The 22,210-nt window shown below is 39.3% G+C and overlaps 1 protein-coding gene across 5 annotated transcripts in view; it reads right to left on the bottom strand.

The window, feature by feature from the left end:
* The window catches only part of ANKRD28 (ankyrin repeat domain 28), a 200,592-nt gene that overhangs the window by 111,754 nt on the left and 66,628 nt on the right, over positions 1 to 22,210 (bottom strand). For 2 of the 5 annotated variants that reach the window (XM_074984525.1, XM_074984529.1), the window contains exons 1-2: positions 19,100 to 20,252; positions 17,536 to 17,619 (exon numbers count right to left, since the gene is read on the bottom strand). The exons of 1 other annotated variant lie outside the window; for it this stretch is intronic. In XM_074984525.1, coding sequence (XP_074840626.1) covers positions 17,536 to 17,619; positions 19,100 to 19,216 — 201 coding nt within the window. In that variant the 5' untranslated portion in view covers positions 19,217 to 20,252. Of the gene's footprint in view, positions 1 to 17,535; positions 17,620 to 19,099; positions 20,253 to 22,210 lie in introns of those variants that run through there. 2 more of the 5 variants (XM_074984527.1, XM_074984526.1) reach the window with 1 other exon arrangement.

The raw sequence follows: 22,210 nt of genomic DNA, 5'->3' as shown, positions 1-22,210 counted from the left end.
GAATCTCTGTCATTGGATATTTTTAACAGGTTAGACAACATCTTTCAGAAATGCCCTAGTTATTATGTAGTCCTGCCATCAGTGTATGGGACTGGACTGTGGTCCCTTCCAGACCTGCATTTATATGAGATTAATGGGGGAAAAAAAATCAGGAAGCCAGCTATATCAAAATTCAGGCTGAACCTCTCTAACCTGGAACTCACTCATTTAGCAACATAGGTAATCTGGCATGATTTTAGCTAGCAACAAAGAGGTAGCCATATTAGTCTGTACGCCAACAAAACAAAGCAGCAGAAATACAGCACTCTGAAGACTAACAAAATGATTTATTCAGTGATGAGCTTTCATGGGACAGACCCACTTCTTCAGATCAATTTCATTTCCAACACAGACTGACATATAAAAGTACAGAGGACCCAAAAAAAAAATTGCAATAAAACTGACAAATCAAATAGGACCGAAGAAAGTGGGTGAGAGGTGGGGGGATGTTAATTGTTCTGTCTGAGATAATTACAAGCATCAGAGATCTCTAGCTCTCGCTCTTGGCTGCAGACTCCCCATCAGAAATCACTCCTTGGTACGTGAGACTTTGCAATTCAACTGCCCTAAATTCCAGTATCGGTGCCAAGACTTTCCAACCACCCCAGTTACTGATGCACAGTCCTCCAAAATCTGTCCCTCAGTGGGCACTCAGGTTTGCAGTGTAAATCTTCAGGAATACAGATTTTTGCAAAGTAACTTTGCCAAGCGATACTTGACTCTGGTACAGGACTGTTAAACATCTAGACAAAACCAAACATCTGAACATAAGCCCTCTTCCATGGCCATCCAACTCCTTAGTGTAATATCTGTGGGACAAACCAGAGCCTCTCTTGCTCCAGTTTTGCCTTTAGATTCTGGTGTTAGAATGGTTACTTTGTTTAGGAATGTCATTTTTAAAAGCAGTCTGACACGTAAAAGCAACAAGCCTGTTCTTCCATTCAGGATGTTCCATGCTCTGACTCTCCTCCTGCCCGCAACTTGTGAGGCAGAGAGTCATTAGATGTCAATAGCTCCGCTAGCAGGCACCTCACTGTTCCACAAGCATATCAACAATCATTGTTGATGCCCCGGTTTACAGACACAGCCTTTTCCTTCTACAAAATGGAAGTTCCAAACCACACTGGAAGTTCAAATTATAAATCTTATTCATAAAGCAAAAACTGGCCGATGTATTCCCCACACTATCACAATTGCAAATAAGGAATTTTGTTTTAAAACCACATTAGGATATTCAAGAACCAAATATTCCAAAAAATGATTTAATACAAAAATAAAATTTTAATCCAGTTTTTGAAACCTCTCTTATAGACACCAACATTTTCTATACTTTCCTACAAAATGGTACTAATTACTTTAGCTTATCTGTCCTTAAATCATTGCAGCTACTTTCCTGTAGTAGTTCAGCACAGCCTCTACTAACGCAGACAAAAGGGCTTCTGTATCACAGCGTAGGAAACCCACTTCCCCAAGAAATGGGAGCTAGGTTAAGTAAAAAATTCTTCCATCAACCTAGTGCTGGCTCATGCTACAGGTTAGGTTGGCATAACTGTCTGTCAGGGATGTGGATTTTTCATGCCCCAGGAGAGTACGATACTCCATATTGAAGAAAGTTCTTACTGTAGATCAGCGCTAAAGGGTAATTCTCCAAAACTGAGTAAAACATAAAACTGTTTATGGTACTCAAATCTTAAAAGTCAAAGGAAGTTTGTTCCATAATCTTAAACAAGACCATACATCTTAAAAAGCAAGTTACTTACACTAGTTCAAATTTTTGAGGAAAATACTAAAATAACTTGGAGTAGTCTGTACTTCCTTGCTATTATATTTGAGAGATATAGAAATGAATTTTGTCCTTTCTGTCTCAGCTTCTTCACTGTTTAATCCTGCAAGGAAGTCAACTCTAAATTCATGATAAAGATATTTCAGAGGAAATTACTGATATCAGAATTTCAGAACTGTGATTTCATATTTCAAATTTTTTATTCCAGTGTAAAGTGGAACTTCTTTACCCTCTTTAGTAACTTGCAAACAAAAATTCCTATGAAAAAATAAAAACTTCAACTGATTTCACAAGACTTCACAATGGAGAAAAGACTTAAGGATATCTCATATTGTGTTTTTAAGAACAGTTCTTCTGAAATCTTGAGCAGATAACAGATTAAAGAAACTATGAAAATGCCTAATTTCCACCAGATCAGGCATAAAGTTTATAATGGCTAACACATGCCATACCTCCCCTCCTCAAAAACAACAAAACGTTACCTAAAGGAGAGGCTCTTACAATCAGCAAAGACAGCAGACCCCCATGAAGTGGAACCTTGCCATGCCAATGTAATTTCGCTGGTAGGACTAGGATATTATTAAAAACAGAGATACACAAAATCCTAAAATGAAGCTGAAACTCTAATGGTTCGCTTTCATATACTGAAGATAATCTATTCAGCATCTCTGTTCAAGTACAAATAAACTTTTTGCTATTAAAGAATTAAAAATAGTCAAACTGGCTGCACAATTCTGTATTTCATTGCCCTGAAAAAGTTCTGACGGAGACCAGCACTATGTATCTCAGTGCTACCTAACAAATAAATGTGTTAGTCTTTAAGATGCTACAGGGCTATTTGTTTTTTGTGAGGCTACAGACTAACACAGCTACTCCAAGACTAAAATGCAGGCAAAAAGAACTTATTTCCAGAATCACATAAAAAAGGAAATAGGATAGCTAGATACCCATTATCCAGGATTTGCTTGAATAAGCACACTAATGAAAAGAAGCAGGAAGTCCACAACTTTATTAAAATGAGTCAAACTGTAATAATTATACCATTAACTTAATTCTTTCCTTAGAACACAGTATCATCCTTTGCCATTTTAAATGCATTGTGGTTACATAGCTCTCCCTTGAATAACTACTCCAGTGGGTCTCCAAGTATGATCTGAAACCATCTGGCAGGCAGACCATGGTCTTGGGGCTTACCCACGCATCAGGAACCCATACTGATGCTCCAGTCTTGCCCCCTCAACCCACCGCACGTGGTTGGAGTGCCAACATCAGCTTCCCACTGTGAGGGGGCAGCAAGCATTACAGGCTGGATCTGGCTTAAGGGGAGAAACTGGCTTCACACACATCTGCTCCTGCCAGCTGGAGAAATGTCAGCACCAGAAACCACTTGCCTGGAGGCTTTTCTTGCTGCTCCCATTGGCTGCAATCATGGCCAATGGGATCAGTAGGGGACAGTGTCTGGAAGCAGCAGGGCGGTGGAGCCAAGTAAGCACTCAAACACATCACAAGACTCTCCATTCAAAGCCCACTTCTGCACAGTCCCTCCCTCCTACCCCGCACTTTCTGCCCAAACCCCACACCATGCCCCCATTCTGCTCCTCGGCAGCCCCGCCTCACAACGAACCCCTCATTTTTGCCTCCCCCGAGACTAATGGGGCCTGTAACATCTACTAGCCCTATGACCGCAGAAGAGTTAATCTGCCTGAGGAAAGCCCTGAACTTCAGTCCATGGGGCTGTGGTGCAACAGGATTGAGATGCCTCAGTCAGAGGCCATGTCAATGAGGGGTTCTTTTCCCCCTGCTTCTCACTTTTGCGTGGCCTTAGACTGCTCTTCTGCGAATCAATGACCCTCAACCCAAAAAAAATTCCCCATCCTGTCATAAGTAATGTTGAAACCCTTTGTTTTGGGCATAAATTAATATTTTACTTTCTTTGAAATAAAGTTTGATAAACTAACATGATATACACAATAAGATCTAAATATGCATCCCCTTATGTTATAGCTATATAGTTATCTTTTTATGCTCCAATAGCCTAATATAAATAAATATTTAAAATATTTAGAGATAAGTGATTGTGTTTGATCATCATAGATGGTTTGCTGGTGGTCTGCAGAGCATTTACATTGAGCTGAATGGTATGCAGGCCAAAAAGTTTGAACCACTGATCTAAGGTATTCACCCAGAATATAACTCATGTGAAGAGGGTGCCTATAAACCTTTCAAATGTGATGGCACAGCAACGATGTACCTTCTTGCTCCCAAACTGAGCCACTAAAATTCTCCATAGACTTCAGGACAGCAGTAAAACTAAAAGAAACTATATGTAACTATGGTTAATAGAAAACAAAGGTCTCATAACTCACCTCTATCAAAATCTCCGCATTACAAAGGAAACAAGCATTTGTGGTGGAAACGTTAAGCAAGCTGGTTATACAGTGTTTCTATATTTAGCATTTTTTAAACGAAATACTAAATTTATGTTCCATGTATACTTCAAATAAAAGTTAACACTACACACTAGTTTATCCTATTCTTTCTTTATTGATACACAATAGCCAGCATGAAAAGTCTGTCACTCTAGGTAAATGCTACATTTAACATGATTAAGGCTAAATCTTAATTTCCATTTTTAGGAAAAAGTTGGGTTTTTTTAGCCTAATAATCAGTTAACTCTTCACAAACTTTCTTAAAAGTTAAAAGAGGTATCTGAACTCTTATTGAAAAAGAAAGCCCAGGTTTGACTAACAGATTAAGCAAAACACTAGACCTTTATATAGATAATGATATCCAGTTCTCAATTAATAACATTTTGTAAGGGATCTTAAAAAAAAAACAAACAACTTCTTTTAGGGCTTATGCCCTTCTCTGAAAAATCTGGTTTTGGCCACAATAGAAGACGTTGAATTAGACATATCTGTGTTCTGATCCAGCATGGCAGTTCCCTGAGCAAGTCTATACTGATATATACTCATCCCTCATTAAATGAGTACCTTATTTATGAGAACAACAAGAAGTCCTGTGGCGCCTTATAGACTAACAGATATTTTTGAGCATAAGCTTTTGTGGGCAAAGACCTGCTTCATGAAGCGGGCCTTGGCCCACAAAAGCTTACGCTCAAAAATATCTGTTAGTCTATAAGGCGCCACAGGACTTCTTGTTGTTCTCGAAGATACAGACTAACACGGCTACCTCTCTGATATTTTGTTTACGAGCACTTACTTAAACAAGGGACCTATACACCTCCCCTAGTTCACTCAATGAGTGAACTCCCCCCACTAATACATGTAACCCCCTCCCTGCGGCTCCAACCCCTGGTAGTCTGATCCCCCGCCGCCAGCCCCGCAGTCCCAACCCACTGCAGCCAGACTCCCCACTGGCCCTACAGCCTGAACCTCTCTGCAGCCCTGCATCCCGATCCCTCTGCCGGCCCCGTGGCTCCAAACCATGGCAGCCTGACTAGCCCCACAGCCCTGTACCATGGCAGCCTAACTCGACCTGCAGCCCCACAGCCAGACTCCTTGCCAGCCCCCCACTGCAGCAGCCTAACTGGCCCTGCAGCCAGACCCCTCTGCCCCCGGCCCCATACTGTGGCAGTCTAACCAGTCCTGCAGCCAGACCACCCCGACACCCCCAGGGCCCCATACTGCAGCAGCCTAACCAGCCCCAAGGCCCCGCAGCCAGACCCCTCTGCCAGCCCTGCAACCCCGTACCGTGGCAGCCTAACCAGCCCCGCAGCCAGACCTCCCTTGCTGGACCCTCGGCCCTGCAGACTGACCCCACCCAACCCCCGTTGGCCCCAAACCATGGCAGCCAGACCCCCTTCCTGGCCCCACAGCCAGACCCCCCCACTGCCACACACCCCCCACCTTTCAAAAACATGTATTTTAATAGGAATTTAGTGTCCCTCTTACGAGTTTTCACCTATAAGCAGGAAGTTGGAAGCCAACTGTGCTGCTACAGTGAGGGATGAGCGTAGTCAGTACTTTTACAAGACTATGATAAATTTAGTACAGAGTATCCTTTGTGAGGTGTCATTTGGAAAGTTCATATGCCAAATATTATTTTCCTGGCCTAACAATAGGTGTTATCAATATTGGTTGTACAAGTTAAAAAAGTTTCTACTGCATAACACTGCTGTAATGTTTCAGATTTAAAAGGGGAGGTCCAAAACAGTTTTTTTTCAGGGACCAAAACACACAAGTACTCAAGACACTTGTTAAAGAATGACCACCAGACTATGCAGCCATTCTTCAGCAATAGCAAGATACAAATAAGAAACTTATATTTCATCATTGTAACGTTTCAAATCTCAGATCCATAACCAACTATATGTCACCATGATCCAAAAAAAAGACGTTTAGCGCACAAGAAACAGTTATAAAAAGGTAGGAAGAGAACAGTTGACTTCAACTCCTCCTTCTTCCCACCCCATCTCTCTGTTTACGGTATCAACAACTATCAAAGAAGTGAACTAAGGGGGCGGGGTCTCAGGCAGAACAGAGACCTCTGAAATTTCCAACAGCATACGATGAGGAAAAAAATCCTCGCTTTTAAGAATACTTAGTTTATCACTCTTGAATTTCTTCTGCAAACAGTGCTGACTTTGATTATAAGTACTAATACATAAATTAAAAATCTTCTTTGTATTAATTATCTTGTAGTTTTATTTTAAGCCATGTGTGTTTGACTTAAACTATCTGAAAAACTCCATTTGGGATAATAAGGTAATTTGTATTATGAATGGTGGTAATAACATAGTATCATTTATAGTAAAAACACTACAACACACGTGTCCCCACTTCTCCAGCACTTTTAAAAAATTACTTTATATGTAAAGTTTACCTCAATTTTCTTCTTTTGCAAGAGACCATCCATTCATGGCTCCACACAGGGTCAACAGCTTCCCTTCAGAACACTTTTCTAGCTGTACAAAGTATATGATCTAAGACAGGCTTCCTTTTTCCTTCCCAGGAAACGCAATATGAAAAGTCTTTTACAGACAGTCAGGCTAACCCTGTCCCAGGAGGAGTCTTCAGAACACAAGTACCTGCCATCCTGTCTACAGCTTCTGCCGCCTGATAAAGTCTAAGAAAGTTGTGAGCTTAATTGTGATTTCTAGGGGCTGCAGCATTATAATAATTAGTAGTATTAATACTACCAGAAACTGGTCAGGGAAAGAGAAAAAAAGAACCAGCTTAGAAGGCAGCAAAGATGGGGCTGTACCACTCAGTTATTCTCACATTCTGAGTAAGAGCACTTCTCTTCCCCCATTTCCTTTTTTGATGCCTCCTGCCCAGAAAACCATCTCCCTACCCACCCCATATACCAATTACAGACAGACCACTTGAAATTTAAGCTCTTGGGAATTCCTCCTGACTCTCCCTCACCTTGACATTTGCACAGAGAGGCAGCTCTTAAAAAAAGGGGGTGATGAATCTTTTTCAGGTCAGTGGCCACTGACCTGTAGACAAGTCAGTAAAACCACACACCTCAGTGATGTGGTCCTAACTATGGATGCACAAGGGCTGAAAGCGGGTGTAGAAGATGGCTGACTTGTGAAAGGTGCAGGAGCAAGCTGGGGGTGCAAGTCTAGGTGAGAGGAAGGGTTCAGGTGGGAAGGGGTGGAGGCTCTGGAGAGGATCTGGGAAGGAGGGGTCAAGGTGCATGGGTGTGATATTGTAGGAAAGGGGCACAGGAGCGGTCAAGGAGCATAGGGTCTGGATGACGGGCGTGAAGCTTATCTTTGCAGCACCCCTGGATGCACATGGCTCTGTGCCCCCATCCCTATTGCTCCCAGGCACCAAGATCTGCTGCTCTGATTGGCTAGCTGGGAGAACAGCAGTGAGTGGCGGTGAAGCCCGAGCCACTCCCAACCCCTGGCAGAAAACCATGGCCCCATGAGGCTTGGAGCTCCAAACCCTCCACCCTGCCATGGGCCAGATGTCATGGAGCGGAGCCCCAAGCCTTATGGTCCAGATCCGGACCACAGATTCCCCAACCCGCCTTAAAGTCCATCCATTCTAATTAACAGCAGAATCCTGACTAGAATCAGGAAGTGTTGGGAGACTGACAAAAAAATGATCAATTTTAAACCTGCATTTAAATAAAACAGTTTAACAGTTCATTAACAATAACTTACATTAATTTGGGAGACATTATGCATCAAAGTCACATTTTAAAAGGTGGGGTTTTATTGCAGTTTTGGAGAATTACTGATGTTTCCTTCTGAAAAACAAACCTCACTGACAAGCAGCCATAAAAATTATAGTTACTTCTTTTCTCCAAATAAAATCATGTATGAGATGCCTGAACAGTACTTCTAGAAAGATGAGCGGCAAACAAAATGCCATAGGTGGATGAAATACTATTCATCCAAATATTCAGTGTTTGTGATCATTTCATACACTTGACATTATTTCCATAGCACATTTCATGCCAGCAAGCTTTAGGGGTACCTGGAAAAATTTAATTTGCCTTATCTACAGTATTTTGTTCATGATGCGTTATTCCCATTTACATTTACTCACTTATTAGTGAATTCTGGTTTAAATAATGTTGCACTAGATACAGTCAAAATTTTAAATTGTGCCAATCTACATACAATAATCATCTGAAAAACAATGCATTGGTTTATAAGATTTCATCACAGCCCCTTTGAACCTACTGCTGAAGAGAATACCTGGGTATAATTTTGCCACTATTTCTATTCCGTGATTTCAATTAATGAAAGTAAAGACTCTGCCTCACCCACATCCACCATGCTTTGTTGTAATCAAACCTTCTATGCTTCCTGGAAGACATTTATTTTTAATGGTGCATTGTACTATAGGTTACATTTGGTATAATGGGTGCTTTGGAATAGAAACATGAAATTCCAATTACATTCTTTTATATATAACTAGCACAGAGGTCTTTAAAAAAGGCCAATCAGAGTTTAATCAGTACCCTTTGTTAGAATATGTTTGGCCTCAAGCACTTAATTTTCATGCTATTTTTTAGAAAACCCACACACACACAAAGTCACTGTAGCATGCAATCCAAAAAAGAATTCAATTGTCTTATTACAACTGGCATCAATCACTGAATCATCTAAAAACAAAGCCCAAGACTAACCCTTCTTAAGCAGATGATATCCCAGTATTTTCAACCATGCAAATAAATATAAAGTCCTTTCCCAAACACAGCATCTGCTGCAAATTCATTTGTGTTCCAAATTTGGAAAAGAACAATGGGCTCAATTATGTAAATATCTTTCTTCTGTGTAAAACCTGTACGAATAAAGCAATTTCACTAAATTTCTTTTGCAGTTTGGGGGTGGGGGGGGGGGAAGAGTTATCAGTTCAGTTGACAATTTTTTTCCAGATAAAAACCAATGAAAATAATGTGAAGGACAATTCCAACTGCATTTAATAAATATAATTAAAATTTTATGCAAAAGGTAGTACAGTACTTAATTTGTTTGGATGCTGAACTTTTTTCTGTGCAAAGGTGAATAATCATAGGTAAATAGTTGGGTGTTTACATACATTTATTATAGATATTACAGATAAATTACATGAATATCAAAAGACAGCAAGCAACCTTGTGGCACCTTAGATGCTAACAAATAGGTCAGGAGCTTTCGTGTGTAAAACTTCCGAACTTGAGACTTTTTTTTTTTTTTTGCAAATACTGTGAAGGTTTAGATTCAGAATACTACTTGTGGGTTTCTTGTTTTTAGTTTGTTTTTTTTTTAAGTCTATTTGTCAGGGGTTTAAGCAATAGACCATTCCAAAACAAAATACTGTAAAGCCAAAGTTTTGCTTTTAGCTTATTAGCTTAGATATTTATAGTGAATCAGTGTATTTACATGTTAAAAGACCTTCCGTCATTTAAACAGAATACTGGTCAATGGCTCAAAAGACAGGGCATTTTGCTTTTTAAGAAGAGACAAATTATGCCACTTTTACACAGTGGATATAAGCACTTTAAGGAAGAAAGATGACAGAGGTTTAGGCTGTTCTTTAGAACACAATTTCTCCTATTTTCTTCAGGGATCTTATTTTTTTTTAATTACTTGAGTCAGCAGAGCAGCAGCTGCATATGAGTATTCCAGCTGAAGCCATACTTAGATGCTGCTTCTACAGTCCTGTCCATATTACCACAAAACACATTTGCCATTAGCAGGCCCTTCTGAGTGTTACCTACTTGTTTAATAAGACAAACTCATTTTCAGTACTGGAACTGTACATAAAACAAATTGTGACAATTTATTCTTGCCAGTGTAGGCAAAAAGACAACTTACAATAGCCATAGTTGTCTTTGTATCAAAAGTCTACCAATCACTGACGACAGGAACTGATGTCAACATGCTCTGATTGCAAGTGCAGATATTAAGAACAAAATCATGTTTAGCATCCTTTCAGAAATTGTGTCTGAATCTTGTTCTGAGCACAGTTCAATCATGGTTCCCGAAACAGGACTGAATGTGGGCCAGCGTATCTACCTGTGCCCATATATGAACCCTATATAAGTTATCTACAAAATTTTCATTTTTTTTTTCTGTTGCTAGCAACAATTCAGTTTCACCAATATAGCACACACCAGTGTAGGCAGGCTGTTGTGCATTTATACCCTTTTAAATCCCGTATTTATTAAGACTGCTCTGACCAATACAATCCACTTAAGGCAGCAGCTGGTAAATTCTCACAATAACTCCTTTATAAAAGTATAAAGAACTATTAATTGCTTACAAAGGCTATAAGTACTACAAAGGACGTGGATGCATTGGAGTGGGTTCAGCGGAGAACAATGAAAATTAACGGCCTGGAGCACATGACTTATGAGGAGAGGCTAAGAGATTTGGGCTTACTTAAGTTTGCAGAAGAGGCAACTGAGAGGTGATTTGATAGCAGCTTTCAACTTACTGAAAGGGGGCTCTAAAGAGGATGGAGAACAACTTTTCTCAATGGTGACAGACGGCAGAACAAGGAGCAGTGGTCTGAAGTTACAGAGGGAAAGGTGTACGTTGGATATTAGGAAAAACTATTTCACCAGGAGGGTGGTGAAGCACTGAAATGAGTTACCAAGAGAAGTGGTGGAATCTCCATCCCCAGAAGTTTTTAGTGCCAACTTGATATAGCCATGGGTGTCATGATCCTGCTTAAGTTGGGGTTGATCCTGCTTTAAGCACGGAGCTGGACTAGATGACCTCTGAGGTCCCTTCCAGCTCTAGGAGTCTCTGATTCTATGATAACTTCTTAAACCTGAACACCTAAGACTGCGCCACCTCTGCATGTTAACATAGCAAACATGCACTGAAATATCCAGCAACAGCTTATCAAATTATTCAATAAATTACAAAAATTCTAAAAATACATCCCAAAGCAAAAATATTCAACATGCATATTTACCTATAGGTTTTGAGTTCTCAAGTACACCAAAATGCTCTACTCTTCTGGCTTGCCCTATACTCAGGTTTTCCTGTACTACTACATGGGCAGGTACAAGTAATATTCTGCGCAAAAGATACATGAGATTAGATAGGAGCATGTCCTAGAGCGGGGTGGGCAAAAATACAATCAATCAATCCAGTCCATTAACATTTACATCCTGCCTGCCATGACTCCCAGGAACCGTGGCTCTCAATCCACATGTGGCTTTTTGACTGCCACTGCATGGTATTGTGGCTACTAGAAGTCCAGTGGCACAGCAGGTGTTCAGGCAGCCTGCCATGGCCCCACATCACTCCCAGACGCAGCCAGCTTCTGTCATGTCTTTACACATCTCTGTGGTGAGGGAGGCAATTCCACAAGCTGCCCCTATCCATAGCACTGTCCTTAGTTCCCACTGGCCAGTTTCCAGGAGTCACCTGTGGTAAGCACCTCCCAGTATGAACCAGTCCTTTGCACCCTGACCCCATCCCAAGTCAGAACTCCCTCCTGCACCCAAGCTCCGTCCCAGACCCTTTGCCTCCTCCTGCATCCCCGTCCTTCACCGCAGCATGGAGCCCCCTCCGCCCCCCTGCCCCATGAAACTCCGTCCCAGAACCCACATCCCCTCCATTAATATAGTAGAAATGTGGTTCATGATAGCTTACCAAAATATGTGGAGTGCTCCTCCACTGCAAAAATTATTACCCACCCATGTCTGAGGATAAGTGAATTGAGATGGAAGCCAGGTGCCCATGAGTTTCAACTAATCTCTGCTGTTGTTTCATCTATTTTAGGGTATACACTGACACCATTACCACGGTAGCTGAGCACTTAATAGATCATTATTTTGTCTTATGCATTTATAGAACCCCTATTACTGTAATGTCTGAGAATCTCACAATCTTTAATGTACTTATTCTCACAACCCCATGAGGTTACATTATTTTATAAATGTGAACATATGACAGATAAACTAAGTGACTTTCTTCCAAAGTTATAAACAGAGATGCAACAAGGATTTGAACCAACGTCAACCAAGTTCTAGTCTATCGTCACTGATCAACCCTTCCCTCCTTAAAAAAGATGCAATGAAGTGTACAGAAATATATTTAGAAAAAAATACACTAGAAGGTGATACAGTACCCCTTATTTTATAAATAAGCCAACAGATTTCACAAATCCACTTTTGGCAGAGCTGGAAAGAGAATCCACATTTCTAATATGGTAGTCACTAGTAATACACATAGACATACTGTATCACAAGATAATAGTGCCAAATACACAGGCTAATACATCTTGTCTGCACTCACAACTCTAGCCACTAGCACTTCACATCATTCCCAGATCCAAGAATAGAATTTAGAATTTGAGATCAATAATTAATCTGCTGGTAAAGTATATGTCAATTTATCCAATACAGTGTGCTTCACACCGAGAAAAACAGTCACTCTTTTACTTAAGTGGGACGGGTCCAGAGTTCAAACTGTACTGGCAATTCATGTATGGGGTCCTCACTGCAGCACATAAGGAATTTGTTTTTCCTAGTTTAAGTAAAAACTGGTTTAATTCACACAGTGAGAAAACACCCTTAAAATAGGTTTTTATAATTTAAAGACATCATAAACTGTCAAACACACAATGTACGACAAGTTGTTGTCCTATATTTCAGTCATTTATCATATATGTTAAGTGTGTGTGTGTCACAAGTGGATTTGAACACTTATGTGCATGTCCACCCAGGAATAACAGTCTTGCAAGATTAGGAGCTTTGTAGAAAGGGAGCTATTTTGGATTTAGTGGCTGCCTAACCAAGTGAATAGTACACTAAGACTGAAGACCTGTTCTGGGGAAAATTAGGGGTTTACCCTTCAGCTGAGACCAACTATGAAAGGTTCAGTCCTCCTAAGAAATAAAGTGTAATCAGGATTTTAATGGCAACTCCATAATGGTAATAGCATTTGCTACCAGGAACACCAATTGTGCATAATGAGAATATGAACATTTTTTTCTGGAGTTCTATATTTGAATATCTTAAATTGTACTGTTTGGTTGACCATTGACAACGCATTGGTTCTCCCAGACCAAGAATTCTGATCTGATACAATCTGTGTCTTTATAAGCAGAATATTTTAAATGAAATATTAAATTCTAATGAGCTGTGAACTCATGTAACATTGGAAAAAGATTTCATTTAAATGTGATTTGTAGTTTTATATTTATTAGTGAATGGCCTCTAATTTCAATGGACTGTGGTAACCTTTTCCTTTAAATTATGCAGAAAAGCTACATTAAAATCAAGCTATTTTGCTCCAACTTAAACTAATAAAAGCAATGACCCCAAAATGAGTGCTTGAATAAAAAAAATTATCTTGAGGTTCCATGTTTATTTATCCTTCATTAATAAAAGGAGCATCCAAGGTGCCCATAAGTTAAGGAAGTATGGATTGGACGCATGAACTATAAGGTGGACAGAAAGCTGGCTTGACAGTCGGGCCCAACAGATAGTGGTCAATGGCTCAACATCTGGATGGCAGTCAGTTTAAAGTGGAGTGCCCCAAGGCTCAGTTCTGGGGCCGGTGTTGTTCAACACCTTTATTAATGGCCTGGATGATGGATTGGGTTGCACCCTCAGCAAGTTTGTGAATGACACCAAGCTGTAGGTAGGTATGTTGGAGGGTAGAGATAGGATCCACAGTGACCTGGATAAATTGGAGGATTGGGCCAAAAGAAAACTGATGAGGTTCAACAAGTGTAGAGTCCCGCACTTGGGACCAAAGAATCCAAAGTATTGTTTTCGGCTTGGGACCAACTGGCTAAGCAGCAGTACAGCGGAAAGGGACCTAGGGATTACGGTGGATGAAAGGACAGATATGAGTAAACAGTGTGCCCTTGTAGCCAAGAAGGCCAATGGCATATTGGGCTGTATTAGGAGGAGCATTTCAAGTAGATCTAGAGAAGTTGTTGTTCCCCACATCTGGAGCACTGCGTCCAGTTTTTGGCCGCCCCCCAGCATGGAAAGGATGTGGATGTGCTGGAGCAGGTTCAGTGGAGGGAAACAAAAATGATTAAGGGGCTGAAGCACATGACCTATGAGGAGAGGCTGAGGGATTTGGTCTTATTTAATTGGCAGAAGAGAAGACTGAGGGGTGATTTAATAAGAGCCTTCAACTTCCTTAAGGGGTGCTCTAAAGAGGATGGAGGGAAACTGTTCTCAGTGGTGACAGATGGCAGAACAAGGAGCAATGGTCTGAAATTACATAAGGAGAGGAGTAGGTTGGATATTAGGAAAAACTACTTCACCAGGTGGATGAAGCAGCAATGGAATGCATTGCCTAGGGAGGTGGTAGAATCTCCTTCCCTAGAAGTTTTTAAGTCCCGGCTTGACATAGTCATGGCTGGGACGACTTAATTGGAATTGATCCTGCTTGAAGGAGGGGGCTGGACTTGACCTCTTGAGGTCCCTTCCAGCCCTGTGATTCTATGATATGCATGGCATTTCAGTCCAGCACATACTGCCAAACATGTAAGCCCAGCATTGTACAAAGGATAAGGGGGGGAAAATAATCAAGTGTGCTCTTGATGCCTTGTATGTTAGCACAAACAACATAAGCCTTGGCATGTGAACACACAGCAACGAGCAATTTTGCTGCTGAGGCACGAAGCAAACTGTTTACTGTGGTTTCAAACTTCCAAAAATTTAGACTGTAGACTGATGCAAATCAAAATTCCAAACACTTCATTAGATCAATTTTGTGCCAATAAGTTTTACCAACATATTAGTCAATGCACTCTCAAAAACTCCACTGAAAAGCTTTACGCTCTGAGAGTCACAGACTGGTTTGAGAAATTACAGTTAGTCTTTCGCTGCTATGTTACAACTCTAGTGCTGAAAGTAAGATAATCACTATTTAGTTTTAAGAAGTCAAACATTATTCCACAAACACAGATCCCACTATGCATCAACGAAGTATGTCCCACAGAACTACAGAAGTTAATTTGATAGGCTCCATAAAGAGACAGAATTACAACCCCCAGAAAATTAAGATAAATAACCTCATCACTATCCTCCTGCTGTCAGGATACTTACTGTGTAACAAGTATCAGAGAGGTAGCCATGTTAGTCTGTACCTGCAGGAACAACAAGAAGTCCTGTGGCACCTTGTAAACTAACGGATATTTTGGATCATAAGCTTTCACGGACAAAGACCTGCTTCATCAGGTGAAGCGGCTCTTTGCCCAAGAAAGCTTATGCTCCAAAATATCTGTTAGCCTATAAGGTGCCACAGGACTTCTTGTTGTTCTGACTATTCAACTGTTGCTCAGAAAAGCAGCAAGAGACACCGTGGACAATGAACCAGGAATTCCCCCCATAACTGCTGAAAAGTTTCTGGACAGCCATGTGGAGAAATGCACACACAATGTTTTCTCACACTATTTTCCCACATAATTCTCAACAGTTAAATAGTCTAACACAATTCTTATCTTTATTGTCAGATCATGAAAACTGCATTGTCTTCCCATTTTTCTTCCCACTGCTAATGCCAACGATGGCACATAATCAAGGTAGAAATTCAAGATCTAGACTGTGAGAGGATTCATGAGACATGAAGCATCCTATCCCTCTCATAAATAGCCTGCGTTAGCCAGGTAAACAAGAAAAACAAAACAAAAAAAAAAGCAAGGACTAGATTATTCACCAAATAGGTTTCCTCAATACCCTCTTCCATCAGCCCCCCTCCCCCGGGAGCCACTGGAGAACGTGTCTGCTTAGTAGCAACTGGAAAACAAGTTGTGGAAGGGGCTGCATGTGAACCTACGGTAAAGAAAAATGTACTTCTCACCTCCGCATCCACAGTTGGGCCACTACTGAAAGTGATAAGTATAGGGAGGGTGGCTGGAAGGCTGCTCTATCTGCCAAAGCCAATGTTTCTAAGTACATCTTTCCATAAGAGTAAGTTGATATGCCAAAGATACAATTCTCTCCAAGATTTTGTTTTAGTGTTCTATTGCCTCAAAAATCAGGATTTAAATAGGTTATGAGTATTTTTTCCTGTTTTTACCCAATGTAGCTGATCAGTCAAAATTTACTCTCTTCCAAAAAGTTCTTCAATAATTATATGACCTGCTTAATTGGCTTGTGCATCTGTTTATTCATGTCCATGAACTGATTCCATTTGACTGACAAGAGGTTGTGCTGGAAAGGCATTGCACATATGCTAAAACTCGAAATAGAAGCTTTTGCTTCAAGTAAAAGAAATGGAGAAAAACTGAATTAAAAACTAGCTTCTGCTAACAAAACATTGCTTATAAACCACCAAATTTACAAAAATGAGTTACTTGTGCACTCAAAGCTTGAGTAAAGCGACTATCTTACTAAATACCATTCATATTTTTAAAATAAACATTGTATAAGATATGGTCCTAGGGAACACATGAAAAGAAAACAGTTTTTTAAAAAAATACACATTAAATTACTTGATATCACAAGATCCATGCTTCCTTCTGAAATGTATGAACTACTATGGTATCCACAAAAAGCATCTTGTTTTAAAACTCAGGTGCAACTTCTATAAAAAGTGAGCATCACAGAAAAGATGGAGATATCAGAGAGCTGACGCACTGAAACAGGAAAGCTGACAAAGCTATGAGCGTGCAAAAGACATGGATAAACAAATGATCTCTCAAAGTCAATTCTTCTGCATCTTTATAAATGAAATTACTAAATCTCATTAAATTTAAGCTTGTAAAACAAAACTTTCAGCTTGACAAGTCTCACAGCATTTATTCACACAGGACACAATCTAAGGTTGCAAAGTCAATGAAGACACTCTCATACTTTAATGAGCATTGGATTGGCACCATAATCTCATGCAAAAAAATCACAGCCCTAAAATACTCCTATTTTCTAGTCAACTCTCATGCTTTATTATAAACAAACTTTCTCGTTATTTTTGTACAGTGAAATTGGAAATCTAGAAGTTCACACAGTAAGATCTGAATTATCTTTTCTTCAAATAAATTAAGTACAGAAATCCAGACAAAGTGATTTCCTTCTGTCCCTTCATTTCCTTCTCCCCCACAGGACTATTTTTACATTTCAATACCTCATCCTGCGGTGCTTACAAAGGCAAAACTTAACTTCAAGGTAACACCTGCCTAAATAAGATTAGGTTCACAATGACAGTCAAAATATTATAAATTGTCTAAATAAGCATAATTTTGAAGTGATAAAAACATTGAAGAGTTAGAGCTGTATAAAATGAATTAACAAAGCTAAAACAGCATGTTTCTTTTTACCTGAAAGTTAACATCTTCTTTCTTAAATATTAATGCTCGAACTTCATCTGGGTCCCCATTAAATATAGCTTGAACCAGTGGAGGCTGAAACAAAAAAAACAACAAAAAAAGGCAGTAGTATTTAAAAATAAACATTCCTTTCCCATGCATTACCTCCACATGTATGATTGACTATAATGTTGTCATAAAAATACTAAATCAATAGCGTTTGAACCTCTCTAGTACAGCACCCTCAGGACGTGACAAGTGCCAAACGAGAGAATTTGCCAGACCACGAGAGGTCAATATTGTCTAGCAGCATTACCAACGTTTTGACTGCTTACTGGGCTCTTAGGAGAGATTTAAGGGTAAATAACAGCTAAATAACCACACAGAACACTGAGAGCCAGGACTGGTGGCAGCAAACAAACTTTGAGAACATCAGAAACTAGGCCACACCCATGATAAGTGGCTGTCAGGCTAACTAAAATCATGCCGGATTACCGATGTTGCTGCATAAGAGCGTGTTAGACGAGAGAGATTCAACCTGTACTAAGGAAGGTGTTCTAGACAGCAAAATGAAAAATAAACTATGGCAATAAAGTAAGATATGGCCTGAAGGAAATCTTTCCCTCCCTCCCCACCACCAATACACTTTACTATCTTGTGCACAAACTCATGAACCACTGGATTAATTTTTCTAGACTTTTAACTAATGGTTGAAAAATACTTCTAAAATAAATCCTTACTGCAAAGACAGATCTAGGTTACATTGCATATTATTCAAAGTATATGTAAAACTCATTTTACGTTACTAAAGTAGGAAAATTAGAAGGTCTTGTGTTTGGATAAGAGTAAGGAAGCAGAGTATATTTAATGACATGGTAACAAATGCACACATACACATAGGCATGACTAAATATAACTACATTTCCTAATCAGCATCATAAGCTTATGTGATATGATATCATGATCTAAGTCAAACAGTAACTTCCTTGACAAGTAAAATAATTTTGTTTTCAAGAAAGCAAATTTCTTCAGTGCTTCTTGTAAACAATAGCATGAATGCACAGATACATTACATCTATTATCTGACTTTCCTGATTTTTTTATTTTAGTGTGCAACTGATACTGCTTGAGATACCTTGGATACTAAATGGATTCTCAAAATATACTCAGATTGGTATCACATTATAAAAGGCTACATCAACTTCTAAAGAGGTATCGAACAGAGAAGCCAATAAGTAGGAGAGAAAAATGTTTACTGCAGAAAATGTTTACTACAAATGCCATTGTGTCAGGCTCTCTTGTAACACTGCACTATCATAAAATGACCTACAAAGTTGGGCTTTGTTAACTCTGCTTCAAAAACATGGTTGTGCATAAAAAGGGAGCCCTTACGAGTTTTAATTCCATTACAAAGTTTTATATATCATGTTGCTTAATACAGGTAACTTTGACTTCACAAATCAGAACTATTAATTCAACATATAAGGAAAGCAAGGCGCTACTGTGCTTAGTCACGTAAATCTTATTATAAACATGGGTAGATTTTTGCAACACTATTACAGACAACATATCTTACCAACATATTTCTGGCAGGTGAAGGACGTAGATACACATTTTCCTGAGGAAATTTTGAAAAAAACGTGGGAGAATCATCTTCAAACTCCTCCAAAACAACAATACACACTCGACTCATTTGCTCGGTTTGAAAAAAACTGTATTCAGAACAACACTGTAGTACCCACAGCTGAGACAGCACAGAAAGTGTTTTTACCTCCAGAGTATGCACTCACAAACATAACTTGTTAACAGTATTGCTGGTATTTCAAAACTTAAAAAAGGCTTTACCCCTGCTATTTTTCATTTAACACCCTGAGATGTTCAAGCAATGCTATTTTAAAAAACATATACTTTTTAAAAACAAGGTTCTATCTGTCTGTGCTACAACAATGAGCTTATGAAAAGTTTACTAAAATATTCCGTTTTAACTAGATTCCAGTAGAAATTTCAATAAATATCTATAAGCATGTCCTTTTGGCAGAAAATCTGCCTTTTGTTAATATTGCTACTTCTACAGAATAAATTTATCCACACAGTGAAATCATTGTTGTAGGTGACGGGACACCATTCTGTATAGAATGAAACAGGGAACAATTACTCTGACAGAGATGATCACAGCTACAGTCAGTCTTACAAGGTCAGTCTTCAATTTACAGTACTAGGCTGATAACTGACAACAAAAAAACCACTGTTCTAAACATTTCAGGTTCTTATTCTGCAATTTTGGAACTTCATTTGCTTTAGTCAGAAATATGTTACACAAAAACACATCTATTTTGCAGCAAAGATTCATAACGCGATACTCCAAGGTTGACAATTCTTCTTGATGTAATAAAAAAAATCTCTGCAATGTACAGCAGAGCTGCAGTACATTTATATGCGATGAGTCAGATCACAAGGGACAATGGAATTTATGGAATAATAATATTGGCTATGTAATCCAGATTTCCCAAATGACAGAAGTGTAGATAGGTTTACTTCATCAGCGATGCAGGCAATGCAGAACATCTATTTTTTCCTCCATCAGGCAGTTGCTGTTGCTGCTCCATGCTCCAAAAGGGACCCCACTATGCAGAAATGCTGTTAAGGAAAGAAAGCTTTTGCTGAAGCAACCAAGAAACGAAGAGCTCAAATTACTGCCTTAGACTTTTCCTCCAACAGTAGTTCATCATTCAAGAGCTTCTTTTGATCACCAAGTGAAAACAGCTTCCGTTGTAGTCTTCATTCACGGGGGGGGGGGGGGGGGGGGCGGGGGACGAGACACTGTGCATCTTCCCTGAACCAACTTCTTTATGCAAATGTCTGTCTCTGTGCCAATCTCACTTTCCTCCAGGGTTAAATACTAGACACCAAATTTTCTGTTGCAGATTGTTAGATTGTGTGTTCGTTCGGTAGATGGTCTTGCAAAGCTCTGAAATCCCACTGTCTGACTTGCTCATTATAAAACATCTTCGGAGAGCACAGTTCACTCCCACAGCAGCATTCAAACTGAGTAATAGTCTAAAGAGCAAAGACTGCAGACCCGCAGGATGAAATGCATAGTAATGCTCACATGTTATACTTACCAGAGAACTGAGCTACTGCTCTGGATGCAACTTCCTCTAGCAATAAATAAACAAACAGTGCCTTTTGGGCAGCCATTGCAGTTAGAATGTCTGTGCCAGTTCTATGACTAATTCAGCTCAGACGTAAAAATTCTATAGTTGAAGAAGAGCGAGTGTTTAACATTTTCCACTAAAAGCCACAAAGAAATCTGGTGTACTGGCTCTGCTGACTGACAATTAAGCAAGTAAACAATTCCAACATTTTAACTACTTTCACATGTAACTCTACAGAACAGATCAGTTCACATTTAACTCTCTAAAGACAGAGTATTTCAAGCAAAAAACTCTAAAAACTAATAAAACTACCTTTCAATAGTGAGTTCCTTTAAAGATATGGTTAGTTACTTACTACAAACATTCCTTTTGCTATTCAACATACACAAAATGTAGGAAGTCTGAAAAATGAGACCAAGCATAACACAGCCTTCACTAATTTCACAGTCCTCCAACAAGATGAATTTATATTTTGGCTTGAATTTTTTTAAAGTAACTGTGCTTTTCTGTGGGAGTATTATACAACTGCATCACATGCCATAAACTGTCAGAAATGCTTCTGGGTTAAGGAAACAGTTTGTTGTTCATAACAGTTTTTATGGCTATTGATCACTGATCAAGTCAGTTTATAAAAGAACAGGTCGAATGTTATAGTTGATTGAGCAACAAAATCACAGATGAAATTTAATGTTAAAAAATGCAAAATAATGCATATTGGAAAAAACAATCCCAAATAAATATACAAAAGGATAGGGTCCAAGCAAGAAAGATCTTAGATCATCAAAAATAGTGCTTTGGAAACTTCAGTTCAATGTACAGCAGCAGTCAAAAAAGCTCACAGCTTTGGGAACCCACCAGGAAACAAGATGCAGAAAAAAAATCATAATGCTACATATAATTCCTTTGCTCCCCTATCTTGAATACCACATACAGCTCTCATCGCCCCATCACAAAACAGATATATTAGATATGGAAAAAGTATAGAGAGAAGAGCAACAAAAATGATTAAGGGTATGAAACATGTCCCATATGAGGAGAGATTAAAAAGACTGAGCATTCTCAGCTTGGAAAAGAGATGACTAAGGAGGGATAGGATACAGATCTATAAAAATCATGAATGGTACAGAGAAAGATACCAAGGAAGTGTTATTTAACCATTCATATAAACAAATGTATTTGGTGACCCTTGATTCTTAATAGACAACAGATTTAAAAAAAAGCATAAGAAAGTCAACCTGTGGAATTCACTGTTAGAGATTTTGTGAAAGTCAAAAATATAACAGGACCCCCCCCCCAAAAAAAAATCAGATAAGTTTCTGGAGGTTACATCTTATCAAATACTCTTAGGCAAAAAGGTCCAGGGTGAAACCACATCCTCTAGGTATCCATAGGGTCTCTGACAGATACAGAAACTAAATGGCAAGGGTTGGATCATTTGGTGATTGTCCTCTTCTGTTCCTTCTCTTTAAAGCACCTTGTACTGGTCACTATCAAAGCAGGATTCTGGATAAATGGACCATTAGTATGCCCAG

Source organism: Carettochelys insculpta, chromosome 2 (assembly GCF_033958435.1).
Source record: "Carettochelys insculpta isolate YL-2023 chromosome 2, ASM3395843v1, whole genome shotgun sequence".
NCBI classification, from domain to species: domain Eukaryota; kingdom Metazoa; phylum Chordata; order Testudines; family Carettochelyidae; genus Carettochelys; species Carettochelys insculpta.
The sequence above is the reverse complement of the archived record's forward strand: the minus strand, read 5'-3'. Positions and strand labels throughout refer to the sequence as shown.